Raw genomic sequence first — 22,079 nt, forward strand, 5'->3', positions numbered from 1 at the left:
AATAATTTTCTCATTAATTTTACTGTTTTTCAGCATTCTGCCAACTATTAGCAATGAAATAAAGTGGACATTTTCTTCTATTGTGCAGTGTGAAAGAGAGAAAATTGGAATACTATAAAAAATGCATAGAGCTGCTGCTGTGGTGATTTATTCCTTTGCTGTTCCCATATATTCACAATTCAACTGGATCATTACTTAAGACCTATGAAGGAAATTGCTCGTTACTGTTTCCAAAGGAAAAGGTTCCAATACAGACCCCTCCCACGAGCCATGTTAGAGAAGGTGACAACTCTCCTGACTTCTCAGTGAAGAGAGACAGAGCACATTTCCAGACAGAAGTTTAGATTTTAGTTGGACTAAAACCTATGCAGAGCCATGTGGCCCCCTTTCCTCACTACACAAACAGAGGAAAGCTCATTTTGAGACTTCAGACATAGCAATTTAAATGAATTTGTTCCATTAAATTTCCTTTTGCCAGAAGGACAAAAAGTCCACTATTCTTGGTGATACTCTACCAAAACTGCATTTTAATTTGATTTCTAAATAATAGTAAGCATCTGTATCTAATATGCATTCATATATACATATGCCATATCTAAAACAATATAATGCTGTTGAGACTTTAATACAGCCAAAGAGAGCAAGAAATTCCAAAGGGAATACCTTTGAGAGCAATTTATAGGTTGTGCAGGCCAAGGGATGGTTATGATCATCTCCTCTGATTTTCTTGCACAAAGAACATAGATTTTTCACACAGTAAAAACCTCAGTCAGGACCGATGAATTATAGCGAAAGCACAGCAAAGTTTTCAGCAATATAACTGAAATTAATCACACTTTCTCTAGCATTACTTTCCAACGACTTATTCGTGTTACGGCTCTGCTACATTCTGGAGTAGTGATTGCCCTTATCATTACTTTCAACTTTTAAGTTTTGCCACGAGTGATTTTGTATTTTTAGAGCATTACTAAAAGGTTGGCTAGCATTGACTGAGAATTGGTACAAACAGAAGATCATCACATACAAACTTATATAAGCCATAGACAACAAAGATGGTATGGGATCAGATACTAATGATAATTATAGTATTAATATGGGAACAAGAATACAGTATGACATGAGCTTTTTTTTCTTAGGGTTTGTAAAAGAATAGACAAAGATTTGTCTGGTAGAAATCTATCTGTTCTTCCCTTTAGCTACATTAATTAGTCCAGTTTAAGACACAAGTCTTTTTCAGAAAAAAACCAAGAAGAAAAAAACACAGACGTTTTCAAACTTCATTTCTATTTCAGTATTGTTCCTGTTCTACAGTCTGTGGCTGAGTTTCAGTGTTGGAGAGATCTTCGAAAAATTACACATTTAATGTATTTATTTCCTCTGGTTACTCGTGAAATCTTATTTTAATGACCATGCATACTAGAATTATTACCACTATACTTCAAGATTTCAGTATAAGAGATTAAACCTTTGAGCTCTTTCGATGTAAAATGGCTTTAACTTCTGAGAGCTTCCTGCGACTACCTTACCATTTTCTCTTCAAAACCTAGGGACTCTCTGGTGGTTTTACATCAGTATTTTCAGTTCATTTCTTGCACTAAGATTGCCAGTCCTGAAACAACTGTTAAGACCATTCAAACAAAATTCAAATTTTCATTTCAAGGTTTAGAAGCTAAGCTGTTTTTTTTATTACTTTACAGCATGATGCTACATACTGTGTTATACCAGAAAGTGATATGAATAGCAAAATACTTAATTCTCACTTTTTAGTCTGAGTTTTCTTTTTTTCACTTAGCTGAAAACTGTGTACTATTCCTACCCACTTCTCAAAAGTAATGATCTAAAAAGAACAAAATTGCAGGTTTTAATTTTTTTTCCCAATTCCCCCAACAATATTAAATATGGGAAAACATTTTTCATCTTCAACTAAAGACTACTTTGCAAATCCAACTCAGTAACAGAATATACCTCTTGGATAAGGAGCAGCAACACCTAAAAGCAAATGTATAAAATACTTTGTTACCTTTATCATATATTTTCACCCAAACATCTGCAGCTATTCCCATTTTCTTTGCACTATAATTTTGCTTATGTCTCTTTCACCAAGCTCTCAACCTCTCTGGTGCTAAATCCTAAGCCTTGCCAACACTCTCACTAGTAAAATGGGTAGCTCAATGAACAGCATTACCCCAGGAGCACTCAGTAACTCTTTTCTACTGAAAGTCACGGTGGGAAGACTCTGTTACTAGTACTCCAACTGCATTATCTTCATTACACTTGTTGCTCAGTTTATATTTGCTCTCATTCAGGCAAAAGCATACACAAAACACAACACCAGCAATAAATATTCAATAATGGACAATTCATGAGACCTGATACAGACTTACCTCTTAAGTAGCAAATTCCTTTCCTCTTTCAGGAAAAGAAAACATGACTTTGATACAACTCACTTGACTTGAATAATAACTATAATGTATTATACTGAAGATATAGTACCTGAAGATATAATTCTGAAAATTATACCTATGCAAGACACTGTACGGCCAGCTGTAATTTTTTAATTTTATCTGGTATTTTTAATTCACCTTACACTACCTGAACTTACTTTACCACTAATCCGTTTTTACAGAAATTGTATTAATAGGATTTCAATGCTGAAAATATATTGAACACTAAGAAAGAAGGGAATAAGACTCTTTTCAGTTCAAGTGTACATTTCAACTGCTATGCAAAGAAACCCTGAAATGGAATTAAAAAGCAAACAGTGAAACTTAATAACCTTCTAATACACATTTGGATCAAAGAGAAATTAATTGAGAGATAAATAGGTTCAAACAGCATGGTAAAGGCTTTGCTATCTTCAAGAAACATCAACAGAAACTAATCCCTCCCTCAGACACAGATGACATGAAAAATGCACTAACAGGGGCTCAGAGACATAAAAAGACATGTCAGTGGTAGACTTAGAGATCCAAGAAAAAGCCATAAGAGCACCGGTGATGAAGCTGGATAGTCAAAGACAGGACTAGAGAAAAAAAATCCCCAAGCCCCAAAACCCAAACCCCAAATCCTGCAGCAGTCAGTCATGAATATTCTGAGGTAACAAATGTGTGCTCTCAAGAGAAATGGTAGATGTCAATTAACACACAGCTTGATGCATTCTAACACCTGAAAATATCTGCTAAAAATAATTCATTGAAATTCCTACATATCATCATGTCTCCATTCTTCTTAGATACATGGGAGGAGTTACAGATTTACTTCTAAATAGCTTTTTTTGACCAAAACAAGGAAGGGACCAAGGACATGATTTAAGCTACTGGCATGCTAAATGCAATGCCTCCATGCTGAATACATCTTCTGGGAACAACGCACCAAACACAAAAAGAAACACAGACTGTGCAGAGAATGAACTAAAATAATGAAAAAGTAAAAATGCTGCTACATATTTCTGTCTGTGTCTGGTGTTTTTCCAATTTGAGCTTAAGTTGTCCATTAGAAGAAAAATTACCAAAACAGAGTGGTTGAACCAAAGCACCTAAGCTTGCTATTGAATTCCTGCTCAGAGTTACAAGACACTTTGTTTCAGGTACTCTCTCAAAAAAATTTCATAATACAAACTGTGAAAAGAAGAAAAGAAGTGAGGCACATAGTAAGATGAGTATGGCTGTTTTAAACAGAAACCTAAGGGAACCAAGAGCCCTGCTTACTCTCATATTACATGCCCAAACCTAGTTTTGCGCTCAAGTACATTACAGATGATTCTTAAGGAAAAAAAGAGCCAATTTGTAGATTCAGCAAAGCTCTAGATACATCTTTTACATTCTGTCCTGTTACATGTCCAGTTTTTAGACTAAAGCCATAGCTTTGCTATTTGTTATAATTTGCCATTAAAAAAAAGTGTGTGTGGGGGGGTGGGTTCTGTGTCTGTTCCAAAGAGTTGCCTGGTCTTACTGATCTTGGAGAAATGGTATTGCCTATTTCCTCATCAACTCACAGTACTAAGCAGGTCTCCTGGCATCTCTAAAGCTCTCCCAATATCTTGAGATCTTTTAACTCCAAGAAACGTAAACTAATCTTCCTTGTTCTGACAGTAAGTTGAATGTGAAATTCAGAAACTGATATAAACCATATAATTTAAAGAAAATACGTTTCTCTCAACAATGAACAGAAGAGAATGATCATGGCTCAGAGCCAAATACACATTGATTTATTATTCTGTGTTTGAAGTTCTGTCATGCTGTAATGCTATGTTTAAACACTCGCTGTACATACAGGAGGCACAATTATGTGGAATTTCAAGGAACTAGTAATATGTTTGAAAGAGGACCTGTTGCTTTTGCCAACTTCTCTGTCTTCTACCCAGTACTTCCACTTAAAAGCGTCTTTCTTTCTCTGAGTCATTTAAGCCTTAACTGCATATTGCATCAGACTTCAGGAAAGAGCATTTCCATCCACTGGGCTGTCGGTGAGCAGCAGTCCTTGGACACAGAGTGCAGCTCCAGGCTACACCCAGCAGGCTATGTCAGTTGATGTGTGGACATAGACAAAAGTAAAGCTAAAAACCTTCACCTAAAATGCATAAAATGTCAACATGAGCACTGTCACTAATATTTTAGTGAATGACAAGTTTTGAAAACTACCCACATCAATCACACTTCTAGACAGAGAAACAAGAGACATTTACCCCAAACCAGCATGTATTTATTTATTTTTTTTTTCTGTCTCACAGCCTTCTGTCACTGATACTGAATATAGTGTGAGTGAGCATGATTCCATACATGTGCATTACCAGTGTAAATGTATTTTGGCAAATTTGCTATTATTTTCAGAAACTTTTTCAATTCATGTGCAATAGGAAGGGCCATTTACACAGAAAAAGTTACAAAATGCTATGGTGATGACTTGTCTTCAATGATGACTCCTCCTGGCCATTACTCTCTCACGTTGATTTTTTCTCTCTTTTTTCCTCTCCAATTTTCTGGAGAAAAATTGCACTGCCCTGAAAGAGGTTTTGTGACTATGTGATTTGCCAGACCATATCTAACCTTGAATGTAGCTATTGCTTATCCCTCTTCTTTAACACCCGTTTTCTTTCTTCCATGGTTCTACTCGATTGCTTATTCCTTTTATCTTACTTTGCCTTGTATTGTTTGGTCCAAGTACCAAGTACTGTACACTCTGGGATTGTTTTCTACCCAGGAATAACTGTTGTCTTCCTCTCTCTGATTCTACCTGAATTCTGGTTTTGGATTAGCTTGCTTGGTAACTTCACCCTATTTGCTCAATTTTACTTTAAAGAACTGTTTCTTCCATGATATTTACAATAAAGTACATGGAGACAATGGCTTGGTAGAAAGGGATACCCACGGACCAGACAATATAGTGACCAGCAACCACAGAAAGCCTTGTGTGCTTCAGAAGAATTTCCACTAGTTTGTTAGAGCAGTAAAAATACGCATAAAATAATTCTTCAACATGGAAGTGTCTCATTTGAATTCTCTTTAATTTTTTTCCTTATTGATTAAAGCAAAGAGAAAAAATGCATGTAGAGACACGTGGCCTTGTCAGCTTGTACAGTGAGTTTAAGCCACACCTTGCAGTTGCATCAGCATTGCAGCATGTCGCTGACACAGCAGTGTAAGGATCAGCATGAGAAAGCACTCCCCAGCTTATACAACTTTATCAGCAAATCCTCCTGGTCTGAGTGCAGCGAAGCTAGCAGGGGAGTGCTGTTGTCAGCTTAGTTAATTATGTTTAGCATCAATCTATACTCTCACATCTGTCATCAGGAAAACTTTTTTTCCAAGGCACACTGCACCTCCACAGAGAAGTCTACCTGTGTAACCACACCAGCATAGCAGAAGCTTTCCAGAACAGATGAGCTAAAACCAAAACTGAATGTCCACATAAATGCATAGCTATCACACTAAATAACATCTCTGTGCCTTCTTTGTTCAAAACACTGCTAGTGCAAGCTACAACACTCCTCATTTTGACCAGCCAAGAGCAGGGATACATGTGTACATTTTAGAACATACTGAAACTTCCTGAGCATCCTTAGTAACAGTCACCAACTGTATGCAGTTACCTGATTCTGAAAAATGCTCAAGTTAAAAGGAATGCAAAGGGAAAAAAAAAGAAAGAAAATTTCAAAAGGGAAAAAAAAAGGGAGGAAAAGGAAAAAGAAAGAAGTCTACAAACTCTCTGTAGCTCAATACATTATTTGACCATACTGGCAACAGATCTCTTCCTAACTATAAATTCTTGCACACAATTTGCATGAAACAAAGAAAATACTACAGTAGACATTTTAATATTTTTTTTATTGCTCTGGAATAACAAAAATCCCTATTCAAATGGTACCTGAAATATTACTGCAGTCCCCATGAAGCAAAGCCTAGTTAATACAGCTGTGCAGATTTGAAACAACTGGTTTGGATGTTTGGGTGTTCTTGAAGACTGTGCTCACCAGCTGCAGTAGGTGAGTCGCAGCTGTGACTGCAATGTTGTTGCACTCCTTGAATGCCAGCACCTGGACACTCGCAGCTCTCCTCAAAAGTAAAGAAACTGACAGTGGAACCTGTGCACACCCTCAGCTGTCCATGCTACATTTGTGTAACCAGAAAAGTTAAGCAGAAACATTGTTAAAATACATGCGCAGACCAAATTCTCCTTCCATAGCTGTGAACTTACCTTCTTGGGATACTCAACCAGTACCATCTTGTAAGCCCTGTTCAAGGACACACTCTTTGCGGCCAGATCACCTTGAGTGGTGGGCATAAAGAATTGCACCTAACTTACTCGAGGATGTGTTGAAAGGTTCCTCCTTCCAAATCCCTTGCATCTCCAGAACCTTGGCAACACAGTTCTGTGTCAGGGATAAAATAAAATTCAGGATAAGGAGAAGATATGAAAATGAATGGAAAAGGAATGAAAACAGTGCCCTTGCCTTCTTGAAAGTGAACAGCAGCCAGCTCTGTAGGACTTTAGTCCACAGGTCTAAAATTGGCAGCAGCCCTTCACAGTAGAAGACGGGGCACTTGCAGTTTTTGATACAAATGTAGCCCCTTTTGCACCTCAGATTTATGCATGGGAAAAATCCATGCAACAGTCAGTCGTTTCCAGCACAAAATTCTGCAGCACATTAAAAATTTAGGCACAAGGTAACATATACTTAATATAATGAAATATTAATAATACAATTAACTTTGTACTGACCTGATTATGTAACTCAGCAAAACCTCCACTGCTAAATGAACAAGAAGTTCCACATGGCTGCACCAGACTGACACAAAAGTTAAATGGTGTCACTTCAGGATTCAGGTCAATTGTCATAAGGATGACAGATGGCTCAGGCTATCTAGGCTGAATCTAACTACATTTCCCTTTCATAAATACCAACAATGAACAAATAAAAATAACTGAAACATGGTTTTAAACATCCATATTAATGCTAAAGATGAAATGTATGTTTTATGGACCTATCACTTTTTTGATAAATCACTTTTGATTTTGATCACTTTTGTCACAAGTGAAATACCTCATTTTTGTATTATAACAGCAACAAGTATAATTTAAATTTAGCTAGCTGTGACCAAGCAAAGTTCCAGTCATGACTTTGCAGGTTTCATTTCACTTCAGCTAACAGACATAGATCATATTACATTTATTTTCCATTAATGATGATGATACTCAAGGTCCAGAATCTGTAAGAGGAATCCTACCTAAAGAACACAAATGGAGAAAATGATACTACTTACAGCAAATATATCTGTAAATGGCATTGAAATTACACCTTTCACCTGTGGACGGTGATCTAGCAAGCTCTGTGAAACATTTCCTTTTTGTCAGATCTTAGGCCGGCCCCTCTGTAGTTTGCCAGCAGAGAGAGAGGCAAAGCAAGATGTGTTTCAACCCAAGACTGCGAGTCTCAAGGTCTTTAGTGTCTCTTCGTGGTTGCCAGCAACTGATACCTTATCCTGGTCTTAAAATCAAGAGTCAAACATGGTTAGAAGGGAAGAAGGGATTTTACCTTGGTATTCATTTTAAGGATCCTTAGGTGCACTATGTCCAGGTCGAATGCACAGAAATGCACACCACAATGCACACCCCCAAAAGATCTGGTATAACATTATAGGTCTTACTAAATAGCATGTCTATCAAAAATTCCCCAATGAGAGGCTCAAGTGAGCCCCCTCCCCTGAGGAACCTTCCCCTGGATGGTTCTATCTTAGTTTACAAAATGTGTTCTGGAGAGGACCTTGGGGTCTGGGGGCATTTTGATCCCTAACTCCAAAGTTTCTAAAATGTTTTGTCTCCTAGCTTGACAAACAAGTCCAAGAATGAAGGCAAAAAGCACTAAGAATACAGAAGTTGTAAAAAGGTATAAAAGGGGTACAAAAGAGAAGGCAAAAATCATCATGGAATCAAAGGCAACTACTAAAGTAAATCCCAAAGCAGGAAGAAAACTTTTTTTCTTCTTTTTACTTCTTAAGCAGTAACTTACACATGAAATACATACTAAAGAACAAACGTTGCACTGTAGATCAGGTCTTATACTACACGCCAATTTTTTGGCTTAACTGTAGCAGGATGTTCCCCAAACCATTGCTGATATATTAAATTATATGCTAAATTGCATTGAGATGCAGCAAAAAAATCCTGTCACTCAGCACTGTTTTCTAAGGAGCCATACTCCAAAGAACAACATAAAACCATACTGTTTTCTAAGGAGCCATACTCCAAAGAACAACATAAAACCATACTTATTTTCTTGGCAGAAGTGAGGTATCCTCGGATCAGAAATGCTGGGAAGCCTACAGATACTAATAAAACCCCTCAATCTTGTACCGCCTCAAAGCCTTAAATAAAGTGGGTACAACGATTGGAGAGCTTTAAAAGAAAGGAAGCCTAAAGCCCCCCGACCCCACTAATTGGGTTGATATTGGAAATAATTGTACAAAGATAAAGTAGAAAAAATGTGATGGATTTTGTTATAAACCGATGCCCGCCGATCCTCAGTTAACGCCTCCATCCACTTACAAGGCGAGTTTTGCACTTCTAAGGAGTACTCTGAGGAATTGCTCTGTACGGTTCAATCAAAAAGGATTAAAGTCTGAACACGTCACCCTCGCAGAGCCGCGAAGTAACCCCCGAGTTACAGGAATGCTTTGGCCGGGGAACACGCGCGGGAACCTCCGTGACGGGGCTTCGGGCCGGGCCGGGGCCGCCACCCCAGCTGCCGCTCCCGGGGCCGCCCCCGTCCGCCCCAGCATCCCCTCGCTGCGATTGGCCCGACCGGACGCACCCGGCAGCAATCTCACTTCTGGTTGGCTCAAACTTCCGGGCCGCTTCGAGGGGCGAATGAGGCGCGGGGTTGTTTTCCCGTCCCAACATGGCGGCGCTCAGTGCTGCTTCTGTGGAAGGGAATGGTGGGAAGTGAAGCCTGAGGGAGCGGGCCGGGGCCGGGGCCGCGAACGCGGAGGGGGATGAGGTGACGCCGCAATGGCGAGCGACGGGGGCAGGAAGCAGTTCTGGAAGCGGAGCGGCGCGAAGGTGCCGGGCAGGTGAGAGGAGCCGCGGGAAGGTCGGTGTCGCGGGCCCCTGGACGCGGCCGGGCCGAGGGGGGGCGGCTCTGCCCGTCCGGCTTCGCTGGGACCCCAACACCGCGTTCCTGCCCCCTCGCCGCCCTGTCCAAAGGGACCTCGCAGGCCCTGTGAGTCTCTGCTGCCGTTGCCGTGTCCGGTCGGTCACTGTTCGGACCCGGTTCTCTGGTAGCTCAGTGCTCGGAGCCTTCCAGTGCTGGGCACCTCCAGTTGTCTGGTGCAGATCGCTGGTGGTCAGTAAGCGTTGGTGATAACTTGTATCAGAAAGGTTGTTAAATAATTATCTCCATGTGTGTTTCCAGCCTGACACCATGGTTAAAGGAGTTAACGTGATCTTGGGGATGTGTTCACGGGGAAATTTTGAGTGGGAGAATGTATTTGTAGATCTGAGCAGAGCCAAATTATGTTGTTTTGAAACTTGATATAAGTTATGCTATTTTAGAAATACTTTGCAGGAAACTCCATTTTATAGGCATAGAGACATGTTTTAGTTTCTGCTACGTATTTCCAATTATTGTCAATTTCTCAACTTTCTTTCTGAAGTGTGAACAGCAGACCAATCGTTGCATTATTTCAAGGAGCTACAAGCACATTCTCCAATTCAAGATTTTCCCGGGAACAGATCCCCAAAGTCACATTAACTCTTTTGACTGTTGCATCAGGCTGGGATTGCATGTTCAGATGATTATTTAGCAATGATGTACTCTGGGCTCATCCCTAAACTGTTCTCACAGTACAGTTTTCTATATTCTTTTTGTAAGAGTGATGTGTACTTGTGGTTCTCAGAGAACAGTAACTCTGTATTTTATACTCTTTACCTGAATTCAGCAACATAGCCCTGCTCACTGTTTGCATTCTTACATTTTCAGTTACCCCTAAGTGCTAACTGGGAGCGGTTTTGTTTCTCTGCAGTTACAAGCTAACTTTTTCAGTCCAACTGTTGTTGTTCCTCTAAAATGTTTTCTTTGTAACTTTGCTGAATCTCTTGAGGGTAGAACACTTTTGGCCCTCCTCTCTTGCAGAGGGTCTATAAATAGCTGCAGTTAATGTGCAGGCAACTGCAGGCTTGTGGAAAAACAAGGACCCTGTGGAGAATGTGCTTTTGATTTTTATTTATTTTTTTATGGCAGGGAGAGGATTGTTGTTGCTTTCTATTTGAGTGGATTTCCATTGCAGTTGTTCACGGAGTGGTGTAAGGAAAAGGCACGTTCTGTGTGTATGGAAATGGACAGTGACACCTGACCCTCATGTGAGCGTAGAGCAGGAAACTTGGCTGTGGAGAGGATGGTGTATGGTTGTGTGGAAAGGCTGATATGGGACTGACTTTTTTATTTCCATGGAATCACATAAAAATCGTTAAGAGTTTTTATGAACCACCATTTTCAGTCACCACTAGGGCTAATTTCACTGGTGTTAATGCTGCACCTGTTTTGAAAGTCTTAGACTCTCTTAAAATCTGTTATGACTGCAGTCTTTTTGGCTTGGTTCTATCTCAGGTTTACTAAGGTTGGACTTACTTATCGTTATGGTCTGGAGATTGGTTTTGGTGTGTCAGGAGCATATGTTTGTGTCCTTCTATGTGGTTTTAGTACAGGTTTGGGTAGATGTTAATGTTGTGTATGATTTATTTCTCTTACAATTAGAGAGTTCTGTAGCAATAATTTCTATTATGAAGCCACATGTAAATTTTGATGTATCTTCTGGCGAGTTTTTTTACTTGCAAAATAATTTTATATCCTATAACTGGGAGGTAATGAATTTTTAGTTTGTAGAGAGTTTTGGTTTTCACACAATAACATGCTGTTTTGTAATGTTAGGCTAGTGAATAACTCTGTCTTTGGAAGCTTATTTGTTTCAAAGCATTCTTTTAATACTCCTATGGCTTTTATTCTCTAACCTGTCACTGTCTACATTTTTCTGTAGCTTTGTTATCCTTGTACTTTAGTAGTGGTTAAGAATTGTCTGGTTGGATTTTGGGTGACAAGGGTACATGGAAGATTAAATCTTTATAGATATTTCTTTGAGAGTTTTTAATTTTTTGCAATAGAGAAATGAAGAAATGAGAAATCAGAGAAGAGAATTTTTGTAGATTCTTACCACAGAGTTAACTTATTTCTCGTTTTAATTCCTAGTTAGAAAAATAAAATAGCCTAAGTTAGCTTAGGTGTCACAAAGAGTTCCTGCTTAGCAAATCTATGGTTTTTATTAAATTACTCAATTGCAGCTTCATTATTTTTAGTGGTATGTGAAATTCTTTGAAACAGAGAACTGTTGGAACATTTCAGTTCTGTTTATTATTGACTATTTAATACACAGAAAGTCTCCAAATATTTATTATTTTTGTGGTAACTCTCTTTCTTTTCCTTTAGTATTCAACATGTGTATGGAGCTCAGCATCCACCTTTTGATCCATTATTGCACGGAACGTAAGTTAACCTAATATTTAAATATTTCAGATATTTTGTGTCTCCTCTGTCTTCTCTTTTTTTTTTTTTTTTTTCTCCTTTTGGTTATAAAGTTTATTGTTAATCTTCCTTTTTCAATTTTTGTCATAATCTTGACTTCTCTGTTCTGACTTCTCCTTTGTGACTTCCTGGTGGTTACCATATTTGCAGGAACAAATCAGCTCTTTCAGATCTTAGCTAACCTAGATTGCCAACTGTTATTATTTATTTGTAATGCCTTATATATGGGAAATTGTGGTAAAGTAAAAAAAAAATGTTATAAAGAAAACTATTTGGTTGGAAGAAGGTCATGCTTCTACTAGATTTTTTCAAGGGCTGCTTTAAAAGAGTACAAGAAGTAAACATTCTAGTTAGTTTTCAGATGATACAGAATTGCAGGCAGTTGAAATGTGAATCTTAAGGGCTGGATTAAAAGAAATGAGATTAATTGGTTCAAAATATGGAGGTATAGAGGCCCAGTATCAAAAAAACTGGAAGCTTATTGCTTGAAGTGACAGAATTGGAGAAAGACCTTGCTGTTTTAAACAGTGATGACAAGTCAGGTAAAAGTGTAATTGTTGTAGCACCTGTTAGGGAAGTTATTTCCTGTAAGATGTAACAGAAACGTTATTACTGACATTGCATTGGAATGGGTAAGAACTTTTTCTGATTTGCCGTTCTGCCTGCCTTGTCTTAGCAGCAAAAAGAAAAACTAGCCCAGGTAGAAAGACAGGGAGGTCAGAAACGAACTCTAGAACCATTTTGGTGCAATTCTCTGTAGGATGACCCTGCTTGAGCAGGGAGGTTGGGCCAGATGAGCCACTGTGGTCCTTTCCCACCTTACCCATTCTGTGAAAGCAAAATTAAGTTAATGACAGTAACTTCTCTATTTTTTGAGAACACACTGAGAAATCCTCTCAACTTTATACCCTGTTCAGCTCAGTTCTGAAGGGAGATGTGATTGCTCTGCATTACTGTAAGTGAGATCAAGTGCCAGGCTAGGGAGGGATACCTGGTTCATATCTCACATTGCGTGCTGACAGAGGGGCAAAAGGTTGGGAGCTGATCAGGGTCCACTCAGACGAGTAACCAGAAGAAATATCCTTCCTCTGAGAAGAGCAAAGTTCTGAAGGAACCATGCTGGCGTGCCTGGATGGGGAGGAGTGATAGATTTAATGAGTTTTTAGGTGAGACTTGATTTGTTTATGACAGTGATTGTGTTGTGTGATTGCTTATGATGACTTAAGAGTAGACCATGACTTGATGACAGCTCCTGTGCTGTTATGCAGCAATTGTATTGAAACAGCTGAAATCTACAGAAATGTATGAAGCAAGAGCAGTGCAATTGTGCCCTATTTTATAAGCTATTCTAGTAGTAATCCTTTCATGTGACTTTGGGGTTGGTCTTTTTTTTTTTGGTTTGGTTTTTTGTTGTTTTTTTTTTTTTTTCTTAAGAAAAGGGAAGGAAAGATTTGTTCAGCTTCTATTCAAAGCATCAAAGTGTCAGTTTTTACAGCCCTTGTTCTCAGATTTCTTCAGCTGTATGTTACCATGGGTGGATGTAGTGGTAACACGAGTGGGGAGAGATAAATATTTGCTACCTACATGGTGTCAACTATGAACGTTTGGGGTTTGGTCCTATCCACAGTGTTTTGCTTCCTTACTAGTTTTCTAAATATTGTTTATTTGGTTTTGAACAGCTTGATAAAAGCAGGTTCAAAGCCACCTACAACTCCAGTGAAATTGAAGAAAGTCAGCACCTTCCAAGAATTTGAAAGTAACACGAGTGATGCTTGGGATCTTGGAGATGATGATGATGAACTCTTAGCAATAGCTGCTGAAAACTTAAATACAGAAGTGGTCATGGAAACAGCTCACAAAGTAATTCAGAATCACAGCAAGCTACAAGAACAGCATAAATTTCAGGAAGAACATCTACAAGAAGAAAAACAAGAGGAATTTGCACAGCTGACTTCAGTTGCATGTGGTGATAATAGGCTTGTTAAATCAGTCAGCGAAGGTCATACATCGAGTTCATTAGGTATGTTGAAAAGTGAAAAAGATATTGGAAGTTGAAGGATGAGAGCTACAATATTTGCCCCTGTAAGACAGGAAACCCTTCCCAACCCTTTACTAATACTGCAGGAAAATACTGTTTGTCACCAGTGATTTATTTGAGAGGAAGACTGCATGCCTTACTAAATTGTAATGCATATGAGGGAAGAATAATTAAACTTTTTGTTTTCAGGCTTACAAAGTCTCCAATTTTGGAAGGAAGTTCCACTATTGAATGTATTTTATTGGTTAAATCCACCAAGACGTATGCAATTAATAGTAATACTACTATTCTGAAAAATTGTTATTAAAATAGTACTGCATAAAGTATACTGAAAAGCAGGTGGATTGGGAAATTCACCCTCATGTGATCTGTTCCGTGGTTTGTGTATAAGCTTTATACAAACCAGTTGCAATGGTTTCAAGATTTCTCAGTGGTTGATTTTTGTTTGTGTCCTGGTTTGAGACAAATTAAGGGAAACGCTCTGGGAGGAACATCCCCTCCAAAGAAGGCAGGTTTCAGCTGCCCCTCTCCCACCAGGTTTGGAAAGAAAATTCCTTGGACGAAAGTGAGAAAGGAAAAAAAGTTATTTATTTAACAAACACCATGCAGACACAGGAAAAGAATAATGCTAAATATTAAAACCTCTCGCTGTGGAGAGAACCTGGGTAGATTTCAGAGTCCTTTCTGTGGGTGTGGCTTTGTCCTTTTTGGAGCTGGGTCAGCTTGGGCCCCTCTGGGCTGAGATGTAAGGTCTCCCGACTGATGTTTTGGTGGTGTTGGACAGTCCAGAAGAGAAGAAGAAGAAACAGACGTTCCAGGAAAACTCCTTGCTTTAGCTAATGAACAAAAAGCTAGCTAGAAAGCAGGAGAATGCCACTCTCTTCCCTGCTGCAGAGAGCTGAGGTGAGCAGCTGGGCAGGAGAAGCCAGCGAGCTTATCTGTGTTTTGAACACAGCCCCAAAAGAATTCCACCGGCTTCCCCTCACTCTCTCTTAAAGGTCTGCCTTAAAGCTACAGAAAAGGCATGGGATTCATGTCTGGGCATAGAGCAGGCGGTAGCGGGTACACATCATAAAGTCACACCAAGACATTCCACCCCAAAGACTGTTAGTTTGTTTTATTTCTTTTTTAAGGATGGCAAGGAGAATGAAAACAGATTTTAGTAACACAGAGATTTTAGAAATCCATTAGCCTTGCTATTAATATGATTTCTAATTGATGTATTTTAATTGTGGAATACTACTTCAAAGAGAAATGCTCTTTCTGCTAAATCCTAGTAATTTGAAGTCCAAACTTCTGCTATACTTGAGTTTGCATTTTTCAAAACAGAATTCTATTTTAAATTTACAAATTAAGTTCAACTGATTAGTAGCCTTCTCACTGGCTGAGGCTAACTGCTATGCTTCTTTTTCCCTTCAGATAATGCTAGTGAAAATTCTTCCATGCAGAGATCACAGTCACTTCCACAAACTTCCATACCTCCCTTGACAAGTGGAATGGCAGACTACAGCACCTCAGTTACTCCTGCATTAACTGAGAGAGAAGCATCTCGATTAGACAAATTTAAGCAGCTACTTGCTGGCCCAAATACAGATCTTGGTGAGTGTTTCTTATAGGACCTGTGAATTACATCTAGATTATTTTTAAACTATAGAATTTTCCTGTTTGATCTAGTTTGATTCCTGCCATATAGTTTGCTTAGTATCTAATCCTTTCAACATTGAGAACTGGTCTTTCAGTATTATTCTTTCTTTTGTAAGCTTTTAGTACTCATGCTTTTAATGAGTGATTTGCATACATCCTACTAATACCTAGGGTGGTTGATGGCTTCTTATTCTTTCTCACATTATTTCTTCCTACTAGATTAATCTCTGTAGAAAAAACCCCAAAGTATAATTAGCAGTGTTTATTGTTAATGCCTGATAATGGAACAGTTTGGAATATAAGAGTTATTTTCGTGCTTGGAAATAAATAGGAGTGAAAAACGATGAGGGATATAAGTATTACTGCTTGTCTACTCAGTGAGCCTTCTTCATGTTCACAGGCTGATTACAGTAGTTCTGTGTCTCATCTGTGAATGCTGACAACAAGTCAATGAGAAAACAAATGCATTGTCACATAATTTGACTGTTCCCTTTGTATACTGGATTTTAGCTGCTGAATAGTCAATACAAGTGCTGAGAGAGTATCACAGAATCAAATGGCTTTGTATCCCAAGTGAAAATCTGAAGTAGAATTAGTACACTGTGTTTGGAGAACTTGGTGATTAGGAGTTTAGGGCAAAATAATTAATAAAGGAGGTGTCTTTGAGGTAGACCATTCTAGAAAATACTGCAGGAAACTTACTGGAAGAGGTAGAAATTGCATGTTTGCCTGGTCATTGTCATGAGGCTTCTTCAATATAATACAGTCTGAGTTGTAGCTTTTTTTTGTTTTCCTATGCTGTGTCTTATTGTCAGATTGATGCTAGGAAAGTACAACTATGGAAACTATCATAACTGGATGAGATTTAGCACTTCAGTGAGTTATAGGACATTCATATGAAATGCAACTGTGAATAAAAGGAGGTGTTAAAACATTTTACATAAACTTGAAAATAATAATCAAATATCACTTTTTAGCCCTTTGATCTAACAGATGTTATGACCTTTGTGATTTTGACCAACATGAAAACTCATAACTTAAGAATATTTTAACAGTAGAAATCTTTGTTACATAAGGTTGCAAAATCAGAGGAAAGACAGAGTTTAGTTTAAACCTATCCATTTCACTTTTGCTGTCTAATTAGTTGGGAATACTTTACCAATAAATCAGATTTATGGATTAAAGTAAAATAATTTTGGAAGAAAATTTCCACTTTTATTAGCAGTGCAGTCACCCTGCTTGTGAATTTAGTCAATGCTATTTAAACAAACTGGGTTTGGTTGTTTTTTTTTTTTTTTCCTATTGAACTTTATTCATCTCACACTGAAATATATGTAGGAAAGTGAAATTTGAGTATGTTTCCTTGATATCTTGATATTAAAGTGTGAAAAATATCTAATAAGCTCTCAATATTATTTATTGTACAAACCACTAAATAATGCCTTTTCTACATCTGTTTATAGGAAGCTTGTTCTTTCTATCGGTGTGCAAACTGATGAGTACAGTTTGAAGTCATGTGAATAGAATTTTATACCCAGTTTTGATTTGTTGATGCAGATATTTTGACTTTTGTATCTGTAATGTGTCCAATCATACATACATACATACACACACTCATACATATATATATATGTGTGTGTGTATATATATATATATACACACATGTATATTTAAATACAGGTAATACATGATTTTTTTTAGTGAAAGCAATAAATTCCTTATTGATGACATGCAAACTCTTGATGATCAGGAAGGTCTTAGGAGTAGATCATATATGATGGTAGTGCTTAGACTGCATTATTGGGATATATTAGAGAAAGTGTGTGTACACATATATACATATGTAAACATGTATGTGCTTATTACCATATGCACAATTCACCAGAATCTGGTGTGTGCATGTCTGTGTGCATTTTTAATGTATGCATTTTTGGAAGATGTTTGGTTTAGCTCTGTGCTACAATGAAGATTATGTTTAAAAAGTATTCTTATAATGACAGCAGTAGCCTGGGAAACTGTTGCAGGTTGTGTGTGGGTTTTTAAATTTGTTGTTGGGGTGGTTTTTGTGGTTTTTTTTCCTGTTTTTCTTCGGAACAATACTGGAAATGTACTAAGGTAGAAAGTAGGTAATAAGCTCCAAGCTAAAAGTGATGGTAAGTAATGTAGAGATAGGTGGCTATTCTGTTGCAACTGGCTTATTCTGTGTGTGTGTGGTGATGTGGTATGTGTGGGTCTGTTTTGTGTTAGAGCCATAAATAGTTGGGCTTTGTTTGTCATGATGAATTGAATTAGTAAGTCTTGTAGACATTTTTGTAAATATTTCTGTTCATTTCTGCAAGTATGAGGCTTGGTTTTGCTTGGAAGTAGAAGTAACAGAAGTAAAGTATTTCTATTGTGTTTGTTTCCTTGATACAGTTTTGCATATTGTTGAAATAGATTATGTAGCAAGTGCTTTCAAAGCAAAATAAAAGTAAGGTAATCTGTGGAACTGTAGCCATATCACACACATTTTCAACTGAAGACTTTTATCATAATGTGAGAAATCAACTTTGACTATGAATACAAAATAATACAAATGACGTTGAAATCCTTTCAGTCACACTTGAATAATCATTATCCTATAAAGATAGTGTAAAATGCAGTTTTAGTCTTGTTATGTCAACTAGAGGTTGTGAAAGAGTGTGTTCTTTCACAAGAAAACTCTCAGAAAGATGGATTATGTGTATAAATTTGGTAGTGAAGATTATTTTAGCCACTGGAGACTACTTACAGATTTTGGAGTTGGGTTTGGTCCACAGGTTGAATATTATGAACTTGTGGAAATAGTTACTGCAAGAAATGTGGGCTTGTAGAAGGAGGCTATTGTAAGAAGCAGTTTTGGTTGGAGGGGGACTTGAGGACTGACCCCTGTCAATTAGATCATAGTGAGGTGATAGGTGCAGGTTCTGGAAGCAGGGTGGGACTGTCAGTAGAACAGCTGTGTTCAGGAGGCAGCTGCAGAGTAGACTGTAGGGTCTGTGTGTCTGCAGAGCTTCCTGCTCCTGGTACTGCATGCCAGGTTATTCAGCAGGAATAATTCACAGTAGTTTTGTGCAATCAGCCTGTGCTTATGCTTGACTTGCAATCAGTTCGATGTAGACTTACCTAATTTCTGGTCTTGTGTTTCCTTGTAATGGACCTTGCATTACTGAGTGAAGATGGGCTTGCAGAATCTTTTGCAAACAGTTGCTTGCTTTAAGAGGAGGGCACAGAACCTTAACAAAGCAGCGTGGGGGGAATGTTTCTGAGAAGAAATTTCTCTTTCCTTCAACAGACCACTTTGTACGTATTAGAGAAACAGTACTGCTGTGTCTATCAGGTTTCCCATTAAAGTTTAATTCTATTAAATGTATTAAACTTGTGTTTTTTAGTAATCTTGTACATTGTTTTAGGGAGCTGTTTACTGTGCAAGCACAGTGTAAGCAGACTGTTGATAAAATTTGACAAAGCAACAAACAAGTTACTGCATACTTGCAACCTCAGCACAGCAGATGTATGCTGGGTTTTTAAAAATTAGCTGATGAAAGCACATGCTTAACTCCTTTATCTTCAAATCAACAATTTCTCTGCTTTTTTACACATGTATGGCTAATGAGTGTGTAGTTGGATGTGAGAAACATGTTTATTTGAGTCAGACAATAACCAGTGGTAAGCTTGGTGTACTGTGTTCTCTTGGTTTAATAAAGCTTCATAACATTGTAATGCTACTGTTATGCAACATAACACATGTATTTAATTATTTCAGAGTGAAACCAACTAATTTCTTAAGTTGTAAAACTGTTTTGCATGTTAAGATGACTTTTTTTCTACTTAGTCATGACAAATCTCGAATTGAATAAAGTAACATATAGAAGTTTTTGCATACTACCTTGATAAAAAAAAGGCCTGTAAAAGCACCCATGAAAATTGTAAAATATTCCCATCTTAAATTTACTCCTGCGCTGAACACATTCAAGAGCACTTTTCATTGTACTTTTTTTTAAACTCATCTATTTCTCTTCTTCCTTCTAACCAAATCTTAAAAAAAAAAACCTTTTCAGAGAGTACTACAAGCTGCTGAGTTGGGTGCTGTCTCTTAGCTAGTCCTTTGCTACGGAAGTAAGATAATGTTGTGAAGTCTTACAGAGCATGTAAAGAATAGCTGAATTTATGATTAATCTGATGGTAGCAAAACTGAATTAGAAATTCTACAGGAATTAAAAACGCTGTAATCTCAGATTATCTCGTAACAATAGCTGGTTGTTTCTGTATACTATAATAACAGAATTCAAGAGTGGTTCTCTAGAAGTTAAATTCAGAAAGAAAACTTGTTAGACATCTCTTTTTCCCATCACAGTGGTCTTTATGTATTGTTGCAGCAACTTGAAAAGTAGGATTTTCCTATTCATGGTCACATTCATTCTAGATTTATATTAAACCTGATCTAACATAGTAATTACCTTTTCTTTCACTTATGGCTCATAAATCTAGTATTCTGTAACAGCAGTCTGTTACGTCCTGTAAAATTGCTTGCCAAACTGGTGCTATTGAAAAGTTTCAATAACTTTACAAAATGCATTAATTGAAATGAACTTGATTAATTTTGTTCGCAGCTTCATTAATTTATCTGCACTGAGCTACACAGTGATTTATCTCTGTGCTCCTACTACTTCCATGTCATTTAGAATTTTAATGCCTCCTGCAGCTGTGAGTTACTTGTAGTTGATCATGTGAGCGCTTATTCTCCTTTCAGTTTGTTGATATATAGTGTAAAGTGAACGTGTCCTACTGCTGCTTCGTGTGACGTGCCATTAGTCATATCTGTCTTTTCAAATTATTATCACCTAAAGGTGTCTTCTCTGATTCTTGTTCTGTTCTAGTTAGCTTTTTTCCTACAAAACATGCTTTCCTATTTAGCTAATAAAAAAAGGTTAATAAAAAAGGGCAGTACTCTACCAGTAGACTTTGTAACTTTTTTTTTTAATTCCAGAATCTTCTGAAAGAAATGAATGCTAAATATCCATAAGTGATTCCTTTTTTAGTTACTTTTGGCAGGATTAGTGTTTTGTCTTCCTGTTTTCTGTGGGTTGGTCTCATAACTTGTATTTTCATGTAATAGTAAACATTTATTCTGATTACTGTTCTAGTGGAATATTTCGATGTAAAGGTGTTAATTTTTGTTTTTTCACTGTAACTAGATAATAATAGATTCTTGAAACAATTTTGAGAAGATTTTGCATAGTTTGTCTCTTCAGGATGTATTTACCTTCTTTTTTAAGATCCTTGATTGACATAGTAGTTCCAGACCTGTGCTGAATCTAGTGATTCTAGTGATTGCCCCAGTACGGGTACAGGACCTTAAACTTGCCCTTGTTGACCTTCTTGGGGTTTGCTGGGCCCTCATCTTAAGCCTGTCCATGTCTCTCTGGATGGGATCCACTCCTTCCAGCAAATCCACTGCATCACTCAGCTTGGTGTCATCTGCCACATTACTGAGTGTGCACTCCATCCCTCTGTCAAGGTCATCGAGGAAGATACTGAATGGTATTGGCCCCAGCGTGGACCTTTGTGGGACACCACTCGTTACTGGTTTCCACTTGGAGTTGAGCCATTGACTGTAACTCCTTGGATAGGGAGCTGACTGTGTGCCCATATCCGTCTAATAGCCCATCCCTCAAACTAATCTCTCCAGTATTAGTGGCAAGGATGTTGTAGGGGTCTGTATCACAGGCCTTACAGAAGAATTGTAGTTGGAATCAAATTTTTTCAAGTAGAAAAAATGTAGATTAATATTGTTATCTTTTAACAAGGATTTGTTAATTTTGACTTGAGTGAAGACTCCTTACTGTTCTGTGTTCCAAGCACCACCTATCATTGAATTAAGTTTTTATTGACGGAAAGAAAAAAAGAGTAAGACTGAACAGCTGGAGCTCCTATTAATAAACAAGATAATCTTTCCCTTTTCTCAGTTTGGAAAAAGGAGCCTGTACCCTAAAGCTTTCCCCTTTTTTTTTGGGTTAAGAGTTGTGGTATTCAAGTATGACTCAGATTAATAAAATGGATAAGAGGCATTGTGAACCACACAGATGAGCCCTAATTCTGAGGTTCTGGACTTCTTGCCTATAAATCGAAGATCTATGTGATTTTTGTTAGTATGAAAATACATCAAGATAGCTTAGAGACTAAGCTGTTTCTTTTTGTGTGGTAGTCCACAGTGAACATTTCAGGTTAAAACCACTTATCTGCTCAAAAAGAAATGTTCTCTTAGCACAGTCCTTAAAACTCCCACGTTATACTCATGGCTCCATT

General features: G+C 37.8%; 1 protein-coding gene across 1 annotated transcript in view; it reads left to right on the forward strand.

The window, feature by feature from the left end:
- Nucleotides 1-9,396: 9,396 nt before the first annotated feature.
- Nucleotides 9,397-22,079, forward strand: part of TBC1D22A (TBC1 domain family member 22A) — a 141,928-nt gene continuing 129,245 nt past the window's right edge. Inside the window, exons 1-4 of the mRNA XM_068995461.1 lie at nucleotides 9,397-9,566; nucleotides 11,975-12,031; nucleotides 13,750-14,090; nucleotides 15,528-15,707. Of these exons, the coding sequence (XP_068851562.1) occupies nucleotides 9,505-9,566; nucleotides 11,975-12,031; nucleotides 13,750-14,090; nucleotides 15,528-15,707 (640 nt within the window). The 5' untranslated portion in view covers nucleotides 9,397-9,504. The remainder of the gene's footprint in view (nucleotides 9,567-11,974; nucleotides 12,032-13,749; nucleotides 14,091-15,527; nucleotides 15,708-22,079) is intronic.

Source organism: Aphelocoma coerulescens, chromosome 1A, assembly GCF_041296385.1.
Source record: "Aphelocoma coerulescens isolate FSJ_1873_10779 chromosome 1A, UR_Acoe_1.0, whole genome shotgun sequence".
NCBI lineage: Eukaryota > Metazoa > Chordata > Aves > Passeriformes > Corvidae > Aphelocoma > Aphelocoma coerulescens.